This window comes from Nyctibius grandis, chromosome 12 (genome assembly GCF_013368605.1).
Source record: "Nyctibius grandis isolate bNycGra1 chromosome 12, bNycGra1.pri, whole genome shotgun sequence".
Taxonomy (NCBI): domain Eukaryota; kingdom Metazoa; phylum Chordata; class Aves; order Nyctibiiformes; family Nyctibiidae; genus Nyctibius; species Nyctibius grandis.
Window position 1 is genome coordinate 8,977,186 of NC_090669.1, and position 23,244 is coordinate 9,000,429.

Genomic DNA, 23,244 nt, shown 5'->3' on the forward strand with positions numbered 1-23,244 from the left:
ATACACACTACAATGCAAATCCTCTCTTACAGGTGTGACTCACCAGCCATAGAGGCTTTTGAAGAATATTGGGCTTTATGCAGGCTGCCTATGTGTGAAACACTGAACCATGAATGTATACGGTATTTGTGTTACCAAACAGAGACAGAAAAAAGAGTAAGGTGAAAAGCTGTTTCATCTCAAGCTATTTGAAAGAAGTCTTTGTCAAACCTAGTAGCAGGGGACATCTGTTTGGGGAGGTGGTCTGGCTACTGACTACTTTTGTAGCACATTAAAATACAGTTTATTTACTGTGCACTGTCTTAACTTTCTTAGCAGAAGTCAATCTATTATGACAACTCATTATTTTGATGCATGATGAGGTAAGTAGTTCTACAGGTAAGGAACAGAAAATCCATCAGGCTGGATTAATAACATACAGAAATAGTTGGCTTCATGTAGTGAAAGTAAAAAGTGTCACTTCTTAAAAAATTTGGTATTCAGGCAGTTCGAACTGTGCACAAATTTAATTTAAAAGATATGCTGGTACCTTGTGACAGTAGATAAACGCTTCAGAAAATCCTGCAATCTAGCGTTTTTCTGTACAAATATACAACTAATTGCGGTCTTCTAAATTCAGTAATTCTCACCTAATTAAGCTCGTCTACATTTACCTCAGGTTTGTCTTCTGGTCTGTTGACAGAAACTTGGCTAAATAGTTCAGGTATTTTGAGAGGAATACAGTGACTCACCAGCTTACTCGTGGTTGGCTGGGGCTGCCATTTGCTTGCCAGGGTTAGCTGATTTTCAGCTCTCCGGTTTTGTTAAGAAAATCGAGCTAAGAACCAGTAGGAACCCTCAGCAGCCTGATACCGAACGATTAGAGAGTAACAGGGCTGCATAAGCACGCAAGTTGTGTAAGACTCTTCTCTGCTGCTACTTGTACTTGGAATAGTTCAACTTGGGTTGTGTCCTCAAAAGAACTGTGAATCTTAAAACCTTGTGCTGATCTGCAGTGGTTCTTATTTAGGCTAGAAAGGGCTGAGGATCAAGGCTATACTTTCGAAGGGGGACTTCACAAATTGTGTTTGTAACGAGCTTTAGAAGCCAAGTGGTATGGTCAGACAGGTTTTTTTCATGGTTTACAGATGACAAATGCTATACCATAACTAATGTATGCTGACTTACTGTAATGTAAACTAGTATTACTCCCATTTGTTGTTAAAAAAATATCTCTATAAAACATTTGATGTCCATCATCAGATAGAATGATTAAACAAATTATACTTGGGCCCAGATGCTCAAAAGCATTAGAAGCCTATCAGTGCATCTGAGAAGGATTTTGGTAAGTCAACTACATTCTGTTATATGTGAAAAAAGAAAACATGCTAGAAATCTGTACAGTTTACTACCTTATCTAAAATAAATGTTATATTAAAGCCTGGCATTGTCTTGACAGTAGCTGTTTATTTTGGGAAGTACTATTTTCCTTGCTGCATTGGGAAAGAGTATTCAAATTTGTCTTTAATAGACGAAATGCAGTAGATGTTGCATTTGTCCACTAGCACTACCTCCACTGTTTTTCATTGCCCTTTAAAAAAAAAAAAAGCCTTCAAAGGAAAGTGTTTGTCAAAGGTGGATGTTAATATTTGGGTTCTGTTTTGACATTTCTTGCTAGTTCCTGTTTGCAGTAGTTCTTTAAAATTAAAGCAGGTGAACTGGTTTTGTATTGCTGCCTCTACTGTTATATTATCCAGTATCTTTTCAAAGCTACTGTGATTAAAGGATGAACTGCATTAGTGGGAGAGATGTGATCTGTAGCAATTTGTAGTGTGGATAGAGGAAAGGAGCTACCACTGCTCTCTTTTTACCTTTGATAAGCTTAGCTATCTTAACGGTATATTCTGAGGGACCATGTTTTAATGCCAGGTCTGTCTAACTGTCAGTCGCAAAGCAGAATAATCCCTAGTGTATTGAAATTACTTTAAAAGTTCTTTACTGTTCTGGCTCGCTGCTGCACAGATTGTTCAGTGAAAGCAAAAGGCACTGAAGTGTGTCTGTAGTAGCTGATATAAGAGGTAATGCTTAAGTTTCATTTAAAAAATCTCAACAAAGGAACATAACCAAGCCAGCTCTGCAAGCCGGAACATGAAAAGCTGTAAGTAAATGCCTGTTAAAATCTTCGGAGTGCCATTAAAACCCTCAGCTTTCAGATAAAGTCCATGTGGACAAGACTTACCAACTGGAGTGGTGTGGCAGACAGAAAAATCATTGCTTAACTTTTCTCAGGAGCAACTCCCCATTCTTCCATAGTGAAGTTGTTGTAGAAACCACCTTTTTGCAGTACTTACTTGTCTTTTGAAAAAAAATGCAATTTTTTCTACATGTATAAACAGCCTGCACTGGAATTCCTTGCACGTCTGTTTTCTCACTAGTGCAAAGTAGTGCAGGATTGTTATTTGATCTGCATTAAGTTCGGTAAAGAATTTTTTTTTTCCCTTACTGGTTTTGATTAAAGGCAAAGCAGCACAGCAGTTACCATACCTTGCTGGTGTTCTACTGATTGTGTAGTTTCATTGCACTTTTTGTATTCAAGTAAGGCAGAAAGTATTCTGAGACTCTGTGGTTGTTGCCTCTTACCCTTGGAACTTAGCTAGTCAATGACTAAGAGCAGAATTCTTAAAATAGTGAAACAAAAGGGGGGGTTTATTTTTCTCATTTTATTAGATGAAGTCTTCTGTGAAAGTTGTAAAATCTTTTTTGTAAATCAGGTGCAGAAATACCCACCGAGATTATTGCTATCAATCAGTGCTATTACGTTCCAGGTAAATCAGCTTTCTATCTATGGAAATGAAAGCAAAACAATTACTTCTGATTTACAGGCTGCTTCTATAATAGGCTTTTGTCACTGATCCACTTTGTATTTCATAAGGACACTTGGTTTGTTTCAGAAATAATGAGCAAGAAGAGAATGTAAGATACCGGGTTTTCTCTTGTGGTTGACCCTAGTATAAGTGCTGGAAAACTCAAGGATCTTTCTTACATTACTGAAGTTTAAATTTCTGTGCTTGCTAACTTTCAAGGGAAGGTAAGAGACAGAGCTATCAACTGAGATGGGATACTGACAGACTTTCTTAAACCTTAAATTATTCACAGTATGCAGTACATAATGCAATTTAATGATCCAGTCTTTTCTTGGCATTGTTTAAATTTATTTAATTTTTATAGGCTAAACTCTGAACATAGGCATCCCAGAATCAAGTTGATTTGTATCAGGTAAGAATGAAGGACATGTACTTTGTCCCTCCAGAATATTACCAGGCTTTTTCATAAGGTCTTCCAAGTGTGTTCCACCTGCTTCTGGTGCTGCAAGTACGGCTGTGCATCCGTGCACTCCAGTGCACTATCTCCCTTCCTCCCCAAGCACTGGTACATTCCAGTTCTTCTGATATTGCTTCCTGTATTTAGGACTTTGTATTCAGTCCATTTAAAAATGACCGCTGCACTGACCTTGCTACAAACTAGCACTGAGTGCTGAAAGGACTTACTAACTTAATGTAGACCATGTTGCTTCTGTTTAAATCCCTTAAGCATATTTTCTAGATTTAAAAAACCTTCTTTTTCCTGTGATGCTACTGCTCCTTAGCACATTGAATGTTATTTCCTAAATAAGGAAACTCTTGCACTAAATAGGTTTGCTTTTGGTAACAACCCCACCTCCATTAGACTCTTGCTGTGCTGCGTTTGCTGCAATTTGCGTTCTCTGACTACAGCTCAGAGTTGCATATTATTCCCTGTTTGTGGGTGTCTCCTCTTTAAAGATGGAATCAATCAGCTGCTGACATTTATATACATATATGCCAGATAGATAAGCTAAAGAATTGTTTCTCAACAGCTTCAGCTTTCTCATGCTTGAATCTATCAGGAAATTAGTATTTTTTTCAAGATTCTTTGCTGACAATAGTAGAAAAGCAGCTACTGCCCACAAAATGTGCTTTCAGGGTGTTAACTGCTGAAGGTAATATTTTTGTTTTGATTGCATTTACACCCACATTTAAACAATCAAGTTCAGCTCATACTTATACTTGATACATATATAGCTGGTAGTTATTGATCTCTTTTAAATTTGATACAGAAGTAATCTCAGCCTGTCTGCTTAAAGTTTACTATTCAAACTCTCAACTCTGGGTTTAACTGCAAATCCTCCATCAAAAGCTGCATTAAGAACTTCATCTAGACAGCTTGCCATGACAAAAGTCAAATCTTGCCGTACATTCACTGCAATTTCTTCAAGATCTTTTTCATTTCTTTGAGGAATGATAATTCTCTTCAGTCCAGCTCGGTGTGCTGCCAGGACTTTGTCTTTAATTCCCCCAACCTAGTAAGGACAAGACATGTATATGAGAAATCCATGAAGCTAATCTAATAAAGTAATTATTGTAACAAATCACATCAGGAGTTAAATTTTAATGAAAGGGTCTCCCTCCCCCAGTCATTTAGGAAAGTAATTAAAAATGCAGCAGTAGTTTTAGCTCATTATATGCTTAATGAGGGAACTATGTTAATATGCTACAGTACCCTTTCTGTAACAGTTCATAACAAGAGGGAAAAAAAAATAAAAATTAAAAATTGATCTAGGAATGCAGGTACAAGAGTATCAGGAGTGGAAAAGTCATGACCGTTCAGGGATTTTTTTTCTTAAGAAAGATGGCCTTAACTCATTTTTTTCATACAGCATGCTGAAATCCTGCACCGACGTGAGAACAGAACATTTTCAAGATAAAGGCAGTATTAGGTTTAGGGGGAAAATAGTCTTAAGGATGTGATGCCACACAATAACTTGAATTGTACAACAGAAAACGCACTGAAAAGCAAACCTGTGCTCCACAACAGCAAAGGTGGCTTTGTTCTAGAAAAACAGGCATCACTTCAATAAGCCACCTGTCTGCGTCAGTAATGAGATGTCAAGAGGGGTTTTAAATTAGTTTTTTTTTTCAGTCACAGCTGTAGCTTCTTCCCCTTGAACTCTTTTCTAATCCTATTTAAAAACCATCTTACAGAAGAAACTTGTAATTTTATGATGCTTTAGAGAAAAGGAAAGCCTTGGATTATAGCACAAAGGGCAAAATGGAGGCTGCTCTAAAACAGGGCAGTAGTGCACCCTAGGGCAGTAGTGCACCCTAAGTCCTCACGGGCATCAGTCCAGTCTGGACAAGGCTACACGCTTACCGCATTGCTGGCTTTCGGGCAGCAGGTGCAGTTAATGGCATGCTCATAGGAATTAAATTACTACTAATAATAAGATTCTAGACAACATTCAGAAAGAACGTAAACCTGGTTTAGTATTTAGAGATACCTAATTTTGCACCCACTGTACACAGCAGGCAAAATTTGGTCACTGGTGCAACAAAGGAAATTTGTTTGGAAAGCAAACTTGCAGCAGATCAGAATGCTATTTCAGAGATCCTTCTGGTCTGTTCCCTTACTGTGTTATCCCTGGTTTACTCTCTACTGCATGAAACAAAATACTATTTTCCAACTTCATCCTTCCTTTGTCCGTCATTTGGTATGAGATGGTAACTCCCAGATCTGCTTAGCCACTTAGACCAGGCTCCATTTGATAATTAAAACGAAAACTCTATTTGTTTGAAAACTTTCCTTTGCCCTGATGCTTTGAAAAAGCTTTCTGGGATTGCCATTCAGCTGAACTGTATACAGGGAACAAAATTTAAGAAGAATCTAAAATACATGTATAGAGATGGTTTCAAGAGTAACCTATATGCAGTTGCTGCAAGAGCTTTAAGAAACATCTTTTCAAAGAAACCGGAGATGCTGCTGTAGTAATAGTTTGAGGAAGCTTGTTTAGAAATTGCAATAAAATTCAAGACGGTTCCAAAATTTGTAAGATTTCCAGGTTTCCTTTCTAACTAGACACTGTAATGTGCTTTCCCTGAAAACAGCATCAAGGCTAGCTTTAACGTTCAATGCAAAGCAGACAGAGGAGCAGTACAGTACTTCCATCAGCCTCTCACAACTGCACCAGAGGAGACTGGATTGCTGCTAAGGGATGATCCAGCAAGACTTTGCTTTTGCAAATGGCTGTAAACAGATTTTATATCCAGAATATGGAGAATTAATACAACTTAGCTCTTTTCTCAAATGATGCTTACCGGAAGAACAAGGCCTCTTAGTGTAATTTCTCCTGTCATGGCTACATCTGAACACACCAGCCGCCCACTGAAGAGTGAAGCAAGGCAGGTTACTATGGTAACACCAGCAGATGGTCCATCTTTTGTGACAGCTCCAGCTGGGAAGTGCAGATGGATGTCAGTGTTGTCAAGGAGATCAAAACTTCCAGAAGCTTAAGGAAAAAAAGAATGGTTTGAATGTGAAAAATCTAAACCCATTTTGTGCTTCGTCTTTATTTCAAAAGCCCACCAGAGAACTAAAAGTCTTAGCACTATTTGTTAACAGTAGGCAGAAAAAAACCCACTATAGTGCAGAGGCCCTAGGAAAACAAACAAAAAGAAACCCCCAACAAGCTTTCCTACATCCAGATTCCTAGACAAAACCATAACAAGTTAACCAATAAGCTTGGCATTTGCATGTGTTGGGAAATTCAGAGTAGGGATTAATGTAGAAACCAAGGAATTCCTACATAGAATTTTTAGGTATTTTATGTCCTGAACCATAACTGTCAATTTTCAGAGAATATAGGACAAAATCAGCATTCCACAGAAACCCAGCATTAACCACAGTATTATAAAGTAAGTCTCTCATTTACATCTTTTCACCTTACGTAACCTGTAGGACATAACAGTGTAAACTAGGGAGGTAAACATGTATACAGTTAATGCCAGCAGCATTTCATACATGAATTCAATTGAGTTTTTTTAACCTGTCTAAAATTCCATAAATGATGACAGATACTGGACAATTATTTGACTATTCAGCAGATGATCAAACTAGAAAGCCCATTTCCAGAACTTTTTGGGAGGTTCAAACAAAAACCCAAGAGTTAAAAGTTTCTTGGCTGAAGTCCTGTTACGCTGCACTTCAACAGCTGCCATATAAACCCAACTAATTCTCAAAATATTAAAACTTAGACTATGCAAACCTACTTTTAACAGAAACTGTGTCTTAATTTTAGAGGAGAACTACAGACTTCAGTATCTATGTCCCATCACAAAAGCACTGCTGGACAGCTTAGTTGTGTCAGACACCGCCTCTTACTTGTTTTTACATCTAAGGAGAAGCACCTTGGCACAGAGGCTCTCCACAGCCTGCGACGTTGTTGCAGGGAGAGATTGGCCAGTGTGGAAGAATCTACAGTGACAACTCACGTTCTGCCCAGACTGAGATGTTTGTCAGGCCGCTAACACCTCAGCTTGGCAGAAATCAGACAAAGAACTACAAAAAAGGAACTTTAGAGCTGATTTAATCTTCAGTGTAGCACAGATTGCTAGAAAACCCTTTCTCTGTTAAGGCAACACTTAATACTCCTCAATGAGTACGAGTAACTTCTGCTGTTACTCAGCAATGCTACAATCTACTGAATTATTGAAAAATACCAATGTTAAGGACACTTAATTTCCATGCAGCATTAATGCTGCCCTTTGTGCATCCCTGCAATAAGATGCCAGGGTATGCATACGGTCTCTCTGATGCAATACAGCTATGCACTGTGTGTCACTTTTTCCCCACCTACCGTTGGTTAGCTGGTATCTCTTCGCATTGCTGCGCAACCAGCTAATCGCAAGGTGCGCCGACTCCTTCATAACATCCCCGAGTTGACCAGTCAGCGTAAGCTGACCTTCTCCATCCATGCGACTGGCTTCTACAAACATGATCTCTCCCCCTAAGGGAGTCCAAGCCAAGCCTATGGCTACTCCGGGCTGACTTAAGCGTTGCGACACCTGAAGGAAAATAACACAGGAAAGAGTTTAGGAAACAGCTGTAACAAAACTATTGCAAAACCAATGTGATAGTTGCCCTCAAAGCAACTGTACCCATTAAAACACAGAACTTAAGCCCAAGTGTCTGGTGTCTTTTTTTTTTTTTTTTTAATGCAGCAGTAATTCTGCCTCCTGTGTAAACATTAGTTACAGAATAGAAGCTGTATGTGGCAAAGTATGCAACAGCAGCTTCCCTTTAAGGGAGGAGGATTTCCCAGAAATATCACCACAAGACTGATATATCTTAGATAAAAATGCTTATCTAAACCTGTGCTTTGTACAGGTTTTGCTTCTAAAAGATAATCTGATTTCTTCCTTAATTAGAATTGTGTATGTCCCATAAAATAGAGCTATTCTGTTATGGCATCTGCACTTTCCTCTCCTAGAATAGGTAATTTCACTGACATAGAGCATCTGTCACTTCAACTTCACTCACATTATGAGGATACAGACCGAGAGGTCTTCCTGTGGTGCCAATAATGTTTTGTTAACTGAGCAGAATTAAGGGTTGAATGAAAAGAGAAAAACAAAAACCCACTAAAATCCAAGTCAAAAGAGAAATACTTCATTATAAACACTCTGGGTACATTATAAACCCTTTCCCCCAAAAGCATGCTGTGCTGAAACATTTCATTAAATCTTTTACACCTTATAACTACTGTCAAGATTCTTCTTCCAAAGCCTTACTATGTGATTTATTCCAACATTTATCCTGTAGGATGACACATAAGATTATTTGTGAGAAATGAATTAATCCTACAAGTATGAGCTGAGTATTCTGTCATGCCTTTCTGCTGGGAGACCTCTGCAGCAAATAGACAAGCAATGCACTGAAAAGAGGAAAGATGAATCACTTAGGGAATACCTTAAAATGAAAGACAACAGATCAATTAAGTCATGTCATGTTTGCAGTTCTATTTGCTCAGTCTCACCCAAGTACTGACATGGTGGCTGCCTCCATTGTGTCTTTATTTCAACTAATTATAAATGGCAAAATGCAGGTCAAAGGTGAAGCTTTAAAGGCTAGACGTAGAAAGGAGAGAGATACACTGCAGACTGCAAAACCAGAAAACACACCAGTAGCCAATCTGAAATGCCTGTCATTGAGACAGGAGCTATACTCTTCATTTGAAAGAATCTTGGGGGCACTTGAGAAAATTCAAAGGAATAACAGATTAGTTGGGAAATTCACTAAAATAGGAGTTATTAAAACCCACATGCTATTTTTCAGTAATTGTTTCTAAGTCAGGTAGTGAGAAAAAAGATAGACAGACTAGTAAAAATTTCCATAGGAGTATTAAAAATGGTCTGATGGCTACAGTAATTCCAAATCAAGCTAAAGTATATCCACACTACCTTCTTAATTAAAATGGCCTTAAACTGTCTTCTGTGATTTTATTATTGGGCATAGCGGCTTCTGAGGGATGGAATGAATGAACTTTAAGTTGCTTACGATAAAGTCATTTGCCTAAAGAGCAATCTCTTCTAATTTCTGAAAGTAAAAAGCAATAAATCAGAACACAAATGACCAACGTGAAAAAACTCAGCCAAGAGACGCGTAAGCTTCTGGTCTATTGATCACTTGATCTTCCTTGCCTCCCATTCCCCCCCAACTTCCACTGCTGCCATCATCATCCTCTAACACAATCAATAGTGCTGTCCTCTTTCAACTTGTTTCCTCATTTCTGTCTCTTCATTAAGCATCTCTTCCATGATAAATTCTTCACATCCAAAAACTTCAGGTCTAAAAACTGACTCATTCCTTAACAATCATTCCTTTTCTCCTGCTTCCCTTGCACATCTTGTCCCCTTTTTATCCTCCAAATCCCACTGGAGTCTGGTTCTCTCATCTAGGAGAGAAGAATTATCACCAGAAAGTTCTTAAAAGTTTGAATTTTGTCTCTTCTGGAAGTTTTCGCTTCATTTCTATTTTCTCCGTAACTAACTGGTTTACTGATCTTTTCTCCAGCATAAAGACAGAAAAAATTAGCGCTCCATCAGCAACTGCTTTCCTGTCAGTTATATATATTACTTACACTCGGTCAGTTCACCTGGACCTGAAGTAAAGCAGAGAATAACTGCAATGTAAATGGTGAAAAGAGAATCCCAAACTAATAAACTACTTTAGTTGAAGGCATTTTCATAGAACGTAGCAAAATACAGATGGGGGAAAAGAAAAAAATCTGGAATATGCCTACTGAGGAACAGAGCTGGTACTAGGAAGCTGGCGGTGCCTGACTGATCATAAAACATTTTTAATAGCTAAGAGTCACATTAATCTAAAGAATGTCTGAGAACTTCTGGTGCAAACTGAAGTGGTTTTAATACCCAAAAATGCTGACTGGCTTTAAGGAGGTACAGTCCTTAACACAGCTGCCTCAGAGACAGGATTCCTGGGTTCTACTTTTGGCTTCTTTCCCAAGACCACCAAACATTCCCCAAACAAAAGCAAAGTTGTTGTAAACTGAAAAAACAACACCACATTCTTAAGCACTGCTGCAGAAAAGTCATGCCATTATGTTATTTATGTACCCTGAATTAAAACAAAATAAAACAATAACTTCTTTGGGTGAAAAAACACTTTGTGGAACACAAAGAAACACAGTTCTGTTACTAATACATTTTTAAAAAAGTTAATATTGTATAAACTCAGTCAATAGCAATAAAATAGACAGCTAGTCAAATCAGAAAGAAACAGCGAACAGAAACAAATATGGATGTTACCTCTGTTTCATACATGGGTGGCCCCAGGATATCTTTTAAAGCGTGGAAATCAATTAAAATTGGCATTTCAGGTGGCAGAGCCAGGTCAGCTGTGTCACTGATGGATTCTGGTTTTGCGTCTTCTGTGACATGCTCTTTGCAATCTAAAAGAAGAAAACCTAATTTAGGATTTGTAGCAGTCTTTCTTGACACAGGAATTAAAAAAATCATGACAGAGAAAAAGAAAATATTCAAAGAAATGCTCAGAAAGTTCATGAAAGAGGCTTAAACCATCTTTCACAAAGATCTTGTAAGATTAAAGATAATATGGCATCAAATTTAATAATTAACCCTAAACATGTTCTAAGTGTTCAGCAAAGATAATATTAAATCTAGAGCACTGATAGAGCTGCAGCTCGCTTAAATGCATTTTAAACTAAGTCAAATAGCAAAACACATTAAGTCCATTCAGGACTTTGAACTTTTCATCAGATTTGTGCATAAAAACAGTATGCGTAGGAGATGATACTGTTTAATGACATGTAATATAGAATATGGAGCTGAATGTGGAAATACCGGAAGTGCAGTAACTACTGTTCTTATGTACGTTTACAACTGCTCTCTGTGGTCTCTTTCTGCAAGGATTTAAATGCTTAACTTCTGACACTAATAATTAAGTTCTTTCAAATAAAGTAGGAGCGTTTGGGCCACATGTACATACAGTGCTTTGCCACATGGCTGCATTACTTACAGCTAGCCTGCATTACATTCAGTAACATTGCATTTCACAGTACCCAACAAGGACAGCGTAACTTCCTGCTCTGTAACTCTGCCTTCGTCTCTCCACACCTCAGTCCTCGCATACATACCCTCAACGCCAGCTGACCAGGCGCAGGAGAAGCTGCTACATGTAGATCACAGGGAAATGAGCTCCGCTGGAAGCCTAACTCATCCAGCCCCGGGTGCCGCTGCCTTCCAGGCTGTCAGATGGAACCACTACCCCAACATAGCACAGCCCACCGTTGTTGCAGCCGATGCAGCACATATTCTGACTTTACACTTTTTACTTTGATTTTTGTCTTTTATGACTATTATGGCTTTACTCATAGAATGGTTTGGGTTGGAAGGGACCTTTACAGATCATCTAGTCCATCCCCCCTGCCATACTCAGGGACATCTTTCACTAGATCAGGTTAATTAGCAAAATTGATGTCCCTCATTTGTCCAACAACCAGTTCAGAACACAGCATATACAGTCTTTGCTCAGTAGAAATACCTCAAACAATTTCAGTATAACAACTTCATCTATGGCTTTTGTCTTGAAATATTATACTTACACAGGGCTCTGCTCTTTTCTTGGTTGGATATTTCTAAGGTGTCTTGACCAATAACGACAGGCAGCAAAAAATTCCTCAAAGATCAAATTATTAGGCATTTTCAGAAATACCTACAGGTGTGATATACTCTTCAGGAAGGGCTACAAAACCCAATTAGCCTGCCCCTTTTGAATGCAATATACTCAAGCTTCATCAAGAAGAGACCACATAATTAAAGCAATAACTATGGATTCCAAAGTGTGCTCTTTCCTTCCTCCATTTATAGTATGATTGTTATTTCTTACCTATACAATTGTTTCCTTAGCACGATTTCCTTAAATTTTCTGTTTTCTCTACAAAAGTGAACTATAATTCACTGTGATAATAAAGTATAATATAATATATAAAGTATAATATTTATAATAAAGTATAAAGTGATAATAATGTATAATAAAGTGAACTAAGTGCTCCTGGAGGGCAGGGACTAGTCCCTGCCCAGGCGGCAGAGGGTGAGGGAGACTCAGCAGTGCCTGGGTGAGTCAGCAGTGACTGGGTGTGTCCCAGGGCAGGAGAGGCTGCAGTTGTTTGCAACTCGTTGGGGAGGGCACTGACTCCCTCCCAGTGCATAAGGCGAGGAAGAGCCAAGGAGCTGTGAACCAGGGGTGGCACCAACAGGTATTTCCCAGCTCAGTGGAAGAACAATGGTATCTACCCGGTGGAAGAAGACCAAAATGGATGTGGGAACCCAGACAGAGCTCCCACGGAAGGAGGCGATGGTGCAGGTTGCGGGCTGCAGGGAATGCTACACCGTCTCTGTGGTGTCAGGGGGCTGTGTGCGCTGTGAGCAAGTAGATGATCTGCTTGGCCGAGCGGCACAGCTGCAAAACCAGGTTGAAAGGCTTCAAGCTGAAGTAGAAAGGCTTAGGAGCATTCGGGAGGCTGAAATGGAGATAGACTGGTGGAGCCAGGCTCTGCCCTCCCTGCAACAAAAATGGGAGTACCTGCCAGAGAGCTCCCAGGATCGAGGGACCACTGTACTCTGCCCCTCTCAGGTGGAAAACAGTAACCTAGAGGGGAGGAGTGAGTGGAGACAAGTCTATGGCCGTGGCAAAAGGCGAGTGCCCTCCTTGCCTACCTTGCCTCCACAGGTGCCTCTGAGCAATAGATATGAAGCCCTAGTGGAATGCAGCCGGTCCAATGGGGATGTGGTGGAGAGGCAACCTATATCAGAGGTCCCACCACAGTCAGAAAAACCTGACGGGCGTATAGCTACCTCCTCCACAAGGAAGAAGAGAAGAGTTTTAGTGGTTGGAGACTCCTTCCTAAAGGGATCTGGGGGCCCAATATGCAGAGCTGACCCCCATCACAGGGAGGTCTGCAGCCTGCCTGGAGCCCGAATCAGGGATATCACCAGGCAACTCCCCAACCTGGTGAAGGCCACAGACTACTACCCCCTGCTGATCTTCCAGACAGGTGGGGAAGAAGCTGCATCCCGTAGTCTGAGGGGGATGAAGAAAGACTACAAGGCCCTAGGACGGTTGGTGAAAGAGTCTGGGGCACAAGTTGTTTTCTCCTCCCTCCTTCCATTTTCAGGTGATGACGTGGGATGGAATAGTAGGATCCTCTCTATTAATGCCTGGCTACGAGACTGGTGCTACAGGCAGGGCTTTGGGTTCTTTGATAATGGCTGGTTTTATAAGACAACAGGCGTGACAGTAATACATGGGAAAGGTTTATGTCGTAGGGGCAAAAGGGTTCTGGGACAGGAATTAGCAGGGCTCATTCGGAGAGCTTTAAACTAGATTCGAAGGGGGATGGGGTGGTAGCTGGGCTTGCACCACTGGGGCAATGCTCTAGTGTTGAGGTAGACCAGGAGGCCCCCCATCCCCCTGGGGTGAAATCAGGGGGTGAATCTGGGATGAAATCGGTGTGCCCAGCTTGCTCCCTGAAATGCCTGTACACCAATGCACGCAGCATGGGGAATAAGCAGGAGGAGTTAGAAATCCGTGTTCGGTCGGGGGGCTATGATCTAGTGGCAATTACAGAGACTTGGTGGGACGCCTCGCATGACTGGAATGTGGTCATGGGTGGCTATGTCCTGTTCAGGAAAGACAGGCCGCTAAGGAGAGGTGGTGGAGTTGCTCTTTATGTGAGTGAGCAGCTAGAATGTATTGAGTTCTGTCCAGAGGCAGATCAGGAGCGAGTTGAGAGTTTGTGGGTGCGAATTAAGGGGCAGGCTGGCAGGGGTGATACTGTTGTGGGTGTCTATTACAGGCCACCAGATCAGGATGAGGACGGTGATGAGGCCTTCTACAGGCAGCTGAGAGCAGTCTCTCAATTACAGGGCCTGGTGGTTGTGGGGGATTTCAACTACCCTGATATTTGCTGGGAGGCCTACTCAGCCAGCCATCCTCAGTCCAGGAGGTTCCTCCAGTGCATTGATGATAACTTTCTGATGCAAATGGTGGATGAGCCAACTAGGAGAGGAGCGCTGCTGGATCTGATCCTTACTAACAAGGAGGGTCTGGTGGAAGAGGTGAAGGTTGAGGGCAGCCTTGGTTGTAGCGACCATGAGATGGTAGAGTTCAGGATCTCATGTGGCAGGAACAGAATAGCTAGCAGAATCGCAACCCTGAACTTCAGGAGGGCCAACTTTGGCCTTTTCAGGCAATTGCTAGGGGAAATCCCATGGGACAGGGTACTAGAAGGTAAGGGGGCCCAAGATAGTTGGTTAGCGTTCAAGGACTGCGTCTTCCGAGCTCAAGATCAGAGCATCCCAACAGGTAGGAAGTCAAGGAAGGGTACCAGGAGACCTGCATGGTTGAACAGGGAACTGCTGGGCAAACTCAAGTGGAAGAAGAGGGTGTACAGATCGTGGAAGGAGGGACTGGCCACTTGGGAGGAATATAAGTCTGTTGTCAGAGGATGTAGGGAGGCAACTAGGAAAGCTAAGGCCTCCTTGGAATTAAACCTTGCAAAAGAGGTCAAGGACAACAGAAAGGGCTTCTTCAAATACATTGCAGGTAAAGCCAACACTAGAGGCAATGTAGGCCCACTGATGAATGAGGTGGGGGTCCTGGAGACAGAGGATAAAAAGAAGGCGGAGTTACTGAATGCCTTCTTTGCCTCTGTCTATACTGTTGGAGGCTGTCCTGAGGAGTCCTGGACCCCTGCGGCCTCAGAAGAAGTCAGGATAGAGGAGGAATCTGTCTTGGTTGATGAGGGCTGGGTCAGGGACCAATTAAGCAACCTGGACGTCCATAAATCCATGGGCCCTGATGGGATGCACCCGCGGGTGCTGAGGGAGCTGGCGGAAGTCATTGCTAGGCCACTCTCCATCATCTTTGCTAAGTCATGGGCAACAGGAGAGGTGCCTGAGGACTGGAGGAAAGCGAATGTCACTCCAGTCTTCAAAAAGGGCAGGAAGGAGGACCCGGGTAACTATAGACCGGTCAGCCTCACCTCCATCCCCGGAAAGGTGATGGAGCAACTTGTTCTTGGTGCTGTCTCTAGGCACATCAAGGATAGGGGGATCATTAGGGGCAGTCAACATGGCTTCACCAACGGGAAGTCTTGCTCAACCAACTTGATAGCCTTTTATGAGGATGTTACCCGGTGGATAGATGATGGTAAAGCTGTGGATGTGGTCTATCTCGATTTCAGTAAAGCGTTTGACACCGTCTCCCACAGCATCCTCGCAGCTAAACTGAGGAAGTGTGGTCTGGATGATCGGGTAGTGAGGTGGATTGTGAACTGGCTGAAGGAAAGAAGCCAGAGAGTAGTGGTCAGCGGGACAGAGTCCAGTTGGAGGTCTGTGTCTAGCGGAGTTCCGCAAGGGTCGGTTCTGGGACCAGTTCTATTCAATATATTCATTAATGACTTGGATGAGGGATTAGAGTGCGCTGTCAGCAAGTTCGCTGATGACACAAAACTGGGAGGAGTGGCTGAGATGCCGGAAGGCTGCACAGCCATTCAGAGAGACCTGGACAGGCTGGAGAGTTGGGCGGGGAGAAATTTAATGAAATATAACAAGGGCAAGTGTAGAGTCCTGCATATGGGCAAGAACAACCCCATGTACCAGTACAAGTTGGGGACAGACCTGTTGGAGAGCAGTGTAGGGGAAAGGGACCTGGGGGTCCTAGTGGACAACAGGATGACCATGAGCCAGCAGTGTGCCCTGGTGGCCAAGAAGGCCAATGGCATCCTGGGGTGTATTAGAAGGGGTGTGGTTAGCAGGTCGAGAGAGGTTCTCCTCCCCCTCTACTCTGCCCTGGTGAGGCCGCATCTGGAATATTGTGTCCAGTTCTGGGCCCCTCAGTTCAAGAAGGACAGGGAACTGCTAGAGAGAGTCCAGCGCAGAGCCACGAAGATGATTAAGGGGGTGGAACATCTCCCTTATGAGGAGAGGCTGAGGGAGCTGGGTCTCTTTAGCTTAGAGAAGAGGAGACTGAGGGGTGACCTCATTAATGTTTATAAATATGTAAAGGGCAAGTGTCAAGAGGATGGAGCCAGGCTCTTCTCAGTGACATCCCTTGACAGGACAAGGGGCAATGGGTGCAAGCTGGAGCACAGGAGGTTCCACTTAAATTTGAGGAAAAACTTCTTTACTGTAAGGGTGACTGAACACTGGAACAGGCTGCCCAGAGAGGTTGTGGAGTCTCCTTCTCTGGAGACATTCAAAACCCGCCTGGACGCGTTCCTGTGTGATATGGTCTAGGCAATCCTGCCCCGGCAGGGGGATTGGACTAGATGATCTTTCGAGGTCCCTTCCAATCCCTAACATTCTGTGATTCTGTGATTCTGTGATAATGGGGACCATATAAATATCAAAGCCTCAAAATTGTTTTAAGCCAGACTACACAGCCGGTTGTTTGCATGAATAAGCTCAAGAACTTAAACATCATTTGTACTAGGCCTACACTGCACATTTACTTAAGCGACTGTATACAGAAGGAGAATGTAAGCAGGGAGTCACTTCCCCCTAGAATTTGATCCAGATGCAAAAACACTCATTACCATTTTCTCGAGAGCCCTAAGCAATATTTTAGTGAAACATGTATCAGAGAAATGAAAAATACTTGAACAATCCAGATGTTTCTAAGGTTCTCCAGCAGTTTTATGGCAGTGCCTCCCTGCCCTGAGGCTGCCACTGAGAAAAGTACTGTACACATAGAGTGAAGATATTTCTTCCCACCCCAAAAACACAAGCCTAAGATACATTTAAAGCGATAGTCTACATTATGCAGGAATGCATACTGAGCTTCAAGACTTCTGCACCATATTTTGGGAAATTACCCGCAGTTGCTTCCTTTCTTTGAATTCCTTTTTACTTTCAAAGAAGAAACTGTCTTCCTTTGCATATGAATGCATGCACAATAATTGAAGATCCGGGAATTTAAACAATTATAGAAAAACACAAATCACTGATCTAATCTATTTAATGTAACATTAAGAGGTGTTCTGTGCTGCAAAAGTAATTCTCAGAATGGCTGAAGAGAGAATGTCTCCTTTCACAAGACACTAACTATCCTTTTCTTAATCCTGATATATAAAGGCCTTTTTACAGTTAATTTTGTTGCAGTGCAAGTCTCACTAATGCTTTCATACAGTATCAAAGAAAACATTCTACATCACTATGACCATAATAACACCAACTCAGCTTTCATTCAGGACTCAAACCTAATAGTTATTATCCAACGGCCACTAATCTTTCCATTGAACGGCTCATTGCTCCATGCATAAATCCCATTCCTTTACTGTAAACACTGCCTTAGTCAGATGACCCTCCTGTTGTTCCAGCATGTCTCTATATTTGTGCTGAGCTACTATTTCTGTACATAAAAAATTGAAACACATAAATAATAGCAAGTTTAGGAAACATAACCCTGCATGCTATTCTTGCAACTCAGAATGCAATTTCAACACTACAGATCTTCAAAACCTGAGTAATTTGATATGACAATTCATATTTTAAAACAAAACTGAGTTTAAAAACAACTGAATCACAACTGCTTTTGTTCTGTACCAAGATTTTACTGCCTAACAAACACAATTTTCCATTTCTGCTCGCTCTTATTTCACCTAGTTCTATGTACACAGCTGAAGGAGACAGACGTCTCATAAACAAATCAGTAGGTAATTTTTGAGGCCACCTGCTCTATTAAAAGAATCAGAAACTCTTTCTTTGAGTTTATATAATCTAATTAGTAGACACCATTTTATAATCTGTAACAATAACAAACTCCTGACTTTCTCTAAAAAATATTAACCTAAATTCTGACATTATCTAATTTTCTATAAAAGCATACAGTGATGTTCCAAAATACAATTACAAACAGTAACATTTTCTTTGAAGGAAAAAACATCTTTCATCACCTTTATAGAAGTGTTGACTATGATGAATCTATTATAACAATGCAAGTAATTACAATTGCCATTAATGATGACAAATACATGTTCCCTACCTATCCCAGATGAATAGCAACCAACCATAGTACAAATTAAATAACATATTTATCTAAAACAGGACAGTTAAATTCAAGTTTCCAGAAACAGAACTTTTGGTTAGGCCAACAGCTTAATCATCTTACATTTTGAGTTAAGTTGGAGAAATAAGCTAAAAAGTCAAAGAAGTGCCCTTAACAGAGCTCCACACTGCACTGGAGGAACCACCTGCTGATCTGCCATAACATTACTGCCTAAACAAAAGCAGCATGGTACTAAGTTGTTTTAACATTTAAAAATCAGAAAAACTAAGAAAAAAAAACCCCACCACAACAAACACTCCTCCTCAAAAACAAAAACAAAAACAAAAACCCCAAAAAAAAACGAACTAAAAAAAGATTATGATGTTTGTAAAACTTTCAGAGCAGAATCTGCAGCTACTACGCAAAGATCACGACAATGTTCCTCAAGAATCTGCCTTTGCAAGTTCCCAAAACAACACAAAATCTTGCATGTAAATACTGGGTTTGTGAGAAAATGGACTCCTAGGAAAACATACTGACAATGAACTACTATACATCATTCAGGATTGAATCTAAAAAGGAATTCCATGGCACAAAGATTTAAGAATTTAAGACTCCTACTTTCTTCTAGAGATATAATGGAAATGAACGACTAAAAGAGCCTAAAACTTCCTCAACATATAGCAATTTCTCAGCTCCTCATAAAAAATATTTAAATTAAGCACTAGTAATACATAAGTCTTAAACCCAGAGATTTCTAGCCAAAATAGAAGGATATAATAGAAATGTAAATTTTTTAAACAACTTTTAACATATTCTGATTTGCTGAACTGCTATGAAGAGGGATAAGAAAGAATATATGTGTAAAAGAAAAGGTTTCAAGTTTGTGGGCAATTAAAGGGAAAGTAGCATGTTCTTTTTTCTCAGCTGCTTTACTAGCAGATGCTTCAGCACACGACAGAGAGACACAGAATTCTTTTAGCCTCTCCAAACTAACAAACTCCACAAAACTACATTTAGGTAGGAAAGGGTGGGATTGCCCTTGTTGACAACAGTCCACATTCAAAGCCAGGCATAACATGAAACTACATCTTAAAAGCAACTTTCCATTGTCCAACTTAAATCTTATGCACTACATACTTGTGAAGTGTTACTTCCAAACGATTTTCTTTTGGAAAGGAACTCCTTCCTGGGACCCCAATCCTATTAATACTTATTTGTATACTTAAATGCTATGTGCATTTTTCCCCACAGGATCAGAAAATCTCTCTTTTCACAAAATAATTACATTCCATCAATTCTGATCTAGAACAACAATGTGTACTTGAGGCACTTCAATTTGAGGCTTTCATGCAGGAATATTTAGATAAATTAACATGGTAAAAAAATAGTTTGTAGATAAACCAACTTTTCACAACATTTATGCCTGTTTGGCCTAAACGGAAAAGACATTCCAAGCAATTTTTTGAAAGAACCACATATTACAGTCTGCAGAACTGACAAGCATACTAGTGCCGGCACAGCTGAGCTCAAACTTGAGTGCTTACAGTCATACCACCGTGGGATTTATGCTGATCAGATTTCACAAACTGGCTTCCCAGTGCTATGGGAGATCCCGTGCTGCTCTAAGTGCTGAGTTCTGGCTAGAACATAGAACAGGTCACTTTCTGCAAGAGCAGTGATGTTACCCCAGCTGTATTAAGGCCCTCATACATACTAAAAACAAGCAACCCCCCCCCCAGTCATGCATAATAAAGTTTTATGAATAAAATGCATTATGCCTAAGTTGAGGGAGGAAGAGCAAAGACTACGTATTTCAGTTCACGTTGACCACTTCAAACTTGCATTTAAACTCAAAACCAAGTGTTGTTTCATCCACAAGGAGTAGAACAAACTGTACTGTGTTACTGAGTTACAGAAATATTTAAGTATTTTCAAAGCCTTGGTTTCAACATTGATAGAACCTTCATTTAATCACTTTTAGTTATTAAATATTACCTGTCCTAAACCTCCTTTCAAGTCTGAATTAGGCAAATCATTTTTCACTCTGAGTTTCAACTGTTGTATCATAATACGATGCCTTAGTGCACAGTTGCTGTGTTGTATTCTCAACACAGTTGCACTAAAATAGGAAGGCGAGCTTCACATATTTTCCTCACTCCTAGAATTTCTTCTAGTCTCAAAGACTAGATGAGTATCTCACAAATCTTAGATAGTGTTTCAGTAAAATATCAGATAGCGTTACTGTACACAAGAATGACTCCCTGGAGAGCTCTGAAAAATTACTCCATTTGCTTTTGCTGAAGTTCACTGTACAAATTCAACGACTGACGCAAACTAACACTCCTCTACTTGCCAACTTCCTCATAAAGCTCAGGAGTCAAAGGAGCAAGGAAGGCAATACAAAGCTGCCAGTGTATTTCAGTCATGCATTTTGGAAAGTGCTAAACACGGCCTGACAGCATATCTCCTAGCATCAGTTCTGCTATGGCAGGTATCCTCCATTTTTAGAGCTGACTATCAAACAGTGTCAAAAGCCTGATGTTTACAAAGCCTTGAAAACAGATGCTCCACTTTGAGTTAATAATCTGAGGTAATCAATGTAACGATGGAAATTTTGCGGTTCTACCACCTCGTGTCTTTCAACTTTTACTGCAGACCCACAAGCCAGAAGGCACTCAGCTGAATAAACACAATAGGCTCCATGTTACTATTCTGATATGCTACGAATCATATAAAAATTATGCTTTAGCAAGTTAGAATCTACAAGGCAAGCCTGCAGCTTGCTCTCTCACATTCACAACTCATGACATACGAATGCACTAACTGTAGAGTCTCAATCCCACAACAGTAACTGACGAATGTGTAAAGCAAAATTGAATTATGTCTTTTTATACAGATAAAGAAAAAAAAAAATCAAGAAATAGTTCTAAGTGAAACTATTAAGAGACAACAACTTGATTAACTATTCTTCCAGAGTCATTCATTATATGAAATAAAAATTCATCATCACTCTGCACAACTGCACAAATGTCCAATAAGCAACCGGAAAAAAACAATTCCAAAGAAATAAACTTAGGCTACAAATCCTGTTATTTGCATCAACTTGCAAGTATTTGGGGATATTTCCAAGTTTTGTTTTAAATACTTGGTTGTATCCAAAAGACTGAATGAAAACTAAACAAAAATATTTTTTAAAAGTGTCCTACTCTCTTACACTCCAGACAAGTGACATATTCTCCTAAAAATACAGCAGGGTATAAGCACATTATTAGTACAAAATAAAACACATTTTGCAGACTGCACCATTCTATACATGTCTTCATAATACCAAAGTTTAACTACACAGTCACCTGTCCCTTGGACTCCCTTTTATTAATACAGCTTTTCTTATGGACAGTTTCAATCCCAGAAGTACAAAGGCAAATCTTCACAGCTCATTTCTTCTGGACTTACTCCAAATTGTGTGTCAACCAAAAATGCTAGCGTTTTGCCCTCTTTTGAAGCACTTAGCTTGCTGTTTTCACTTAGCTTTGGTAAGTTGCAAGTCCAGTACTAATTTTAACAGTGTATAATTTTAACAGTGTAAATACCTAAGTTGCAAGTACAGTGCTAATTTTAACATTGTAAATACCTCTCTCACTGGGTTGAGATGTCTAATACAGTTCCTTTTTGTTCTTTGCTTTAATAGTAAAATATTTCTTCTTATAGTACCAGGAGTTGTGCTCTGAACCTACTTTTCGTTTATTTTATCCAAAGGCTTGAAGAGCAGAATGACACTTCTATTCAGCAATCGCTTTAGACCTTTTAAGCACATTTTAGACACAGCTACCCTTCAGTGCAAAGAAATACTTTAAAAATACGACTTGTCAAAATTACTATCAAAGTGACAGTAGCAAAGACACCTGATATTGCTTGATGCTAGTAAGCCTGGCCACCACAGCCCCAAGGCTCAGTGTTCTGGTTCAAGAGCAAGTTCAGGTATCACTGAAGTATTGACAAACTCAGTGTTTGACTTCAGAAAAATCCAGCACAGAGGAGAGAAGGTAGACAAGATGCACGTAACACAAACGGAAAACATTAATAAATATGTCTTAGAAGCTCTTCCATTTAATGTAGGTGGGACAATTTAAACTGCAGTCACTCACACGTGCACAGCCACTACTACTGTGAGAGTTCACTTTCTTTAAGCCAAACATTCAGAGAAAACTGAGCTGAATCCACTTAAGCAAACACTAATTTGTAGACCAAATTCAGTCTTCTTATAGTTCCTGCAGACATTACAGTGATCTTCGAAAACTCAACAAGGTAAAAGATGATTTAATTTTCAGAAGGGAAATACTGAATTAGGAAAAAAAGGCAAGGCAAAGCTGAAAGATCATCAAACAGATTTCCAGAGATAAATTACAAAAGTTTTGACTATGCATAAAAGTCTTCTCCATATACTCATTAATACCACCCTTTGTACAAATACCAGTTATATTTCCTCCCCCAGGATTTACTCTCTGAAAGGAGGGGTGGGGGGCACTATTCAGACTTGTAAGCTGCCTTATTTTAAGGGGACAGATAATGAGCCTCCTTATTTGTCCTCCTTCAAACCAGTCCAGAACTATTCTAGCTGTACAGATGTTAAAGGTTTTTTCCACAGCCGCTTAGTTGTGGAATCTTTCACAACATCAAACCGACAGGGGTCTGTTCAGTATTTTAACTTTCTGAGTATTCTGGAGCAAAAGTAAGCAGCTGTTCTGCAGTTGTTGCTTTCCAGTGTCCTCTGGCACACAGTTGTTCTCCGACAGAGTGGCAGTCTTTCTTGTCAGAAAGCGT

At 40.4% G+C, this 23,244-nt stretch overlaps 1 protein-coding gene across 3 annotated transcripts in view; it reads right to left on the minus strand.

Annotated features, from left to right (window-relative positions):
- Positions 1 to 2,684: 2,684 nt before the first annotated feature.
- The window catches only part of LONP2 (lon peptidase 2, peroxisomal), a 44,692-nt gene continuing 24,132 nt past the window's right edge, over positions 2,685 to 23,244 (minus strand). For all 3 annotated transcript variants that reach the window (XM_068411095.1, XM_068411093.1, XM_068411092.1), the window contains 4 exons: positions 10,659 to 10,801; positions 7,688 to 7,895; positions 6,150 to 6,340; positions 2,685 to 4,357 (listed from right to left, as the gene is read on the minus strand). In XM_068411095.1, coding sequence (XP_068267196.1) covers positions 4,136 to 4,357; positions 6,150 to 6,340; positions 7,688 to 7,895; positions 10,659 to 10,801 — 764 coding nt within the window. In that variant the 3' untranslated portion in view covers positions 2,685 to 4,135. The remainder of the gene's footprint in view (positions 4,358 to 6,149; positions 6,341 to 7,687; positions 7,896 to 10,658; positions 10,802 to 23,244) is intronic.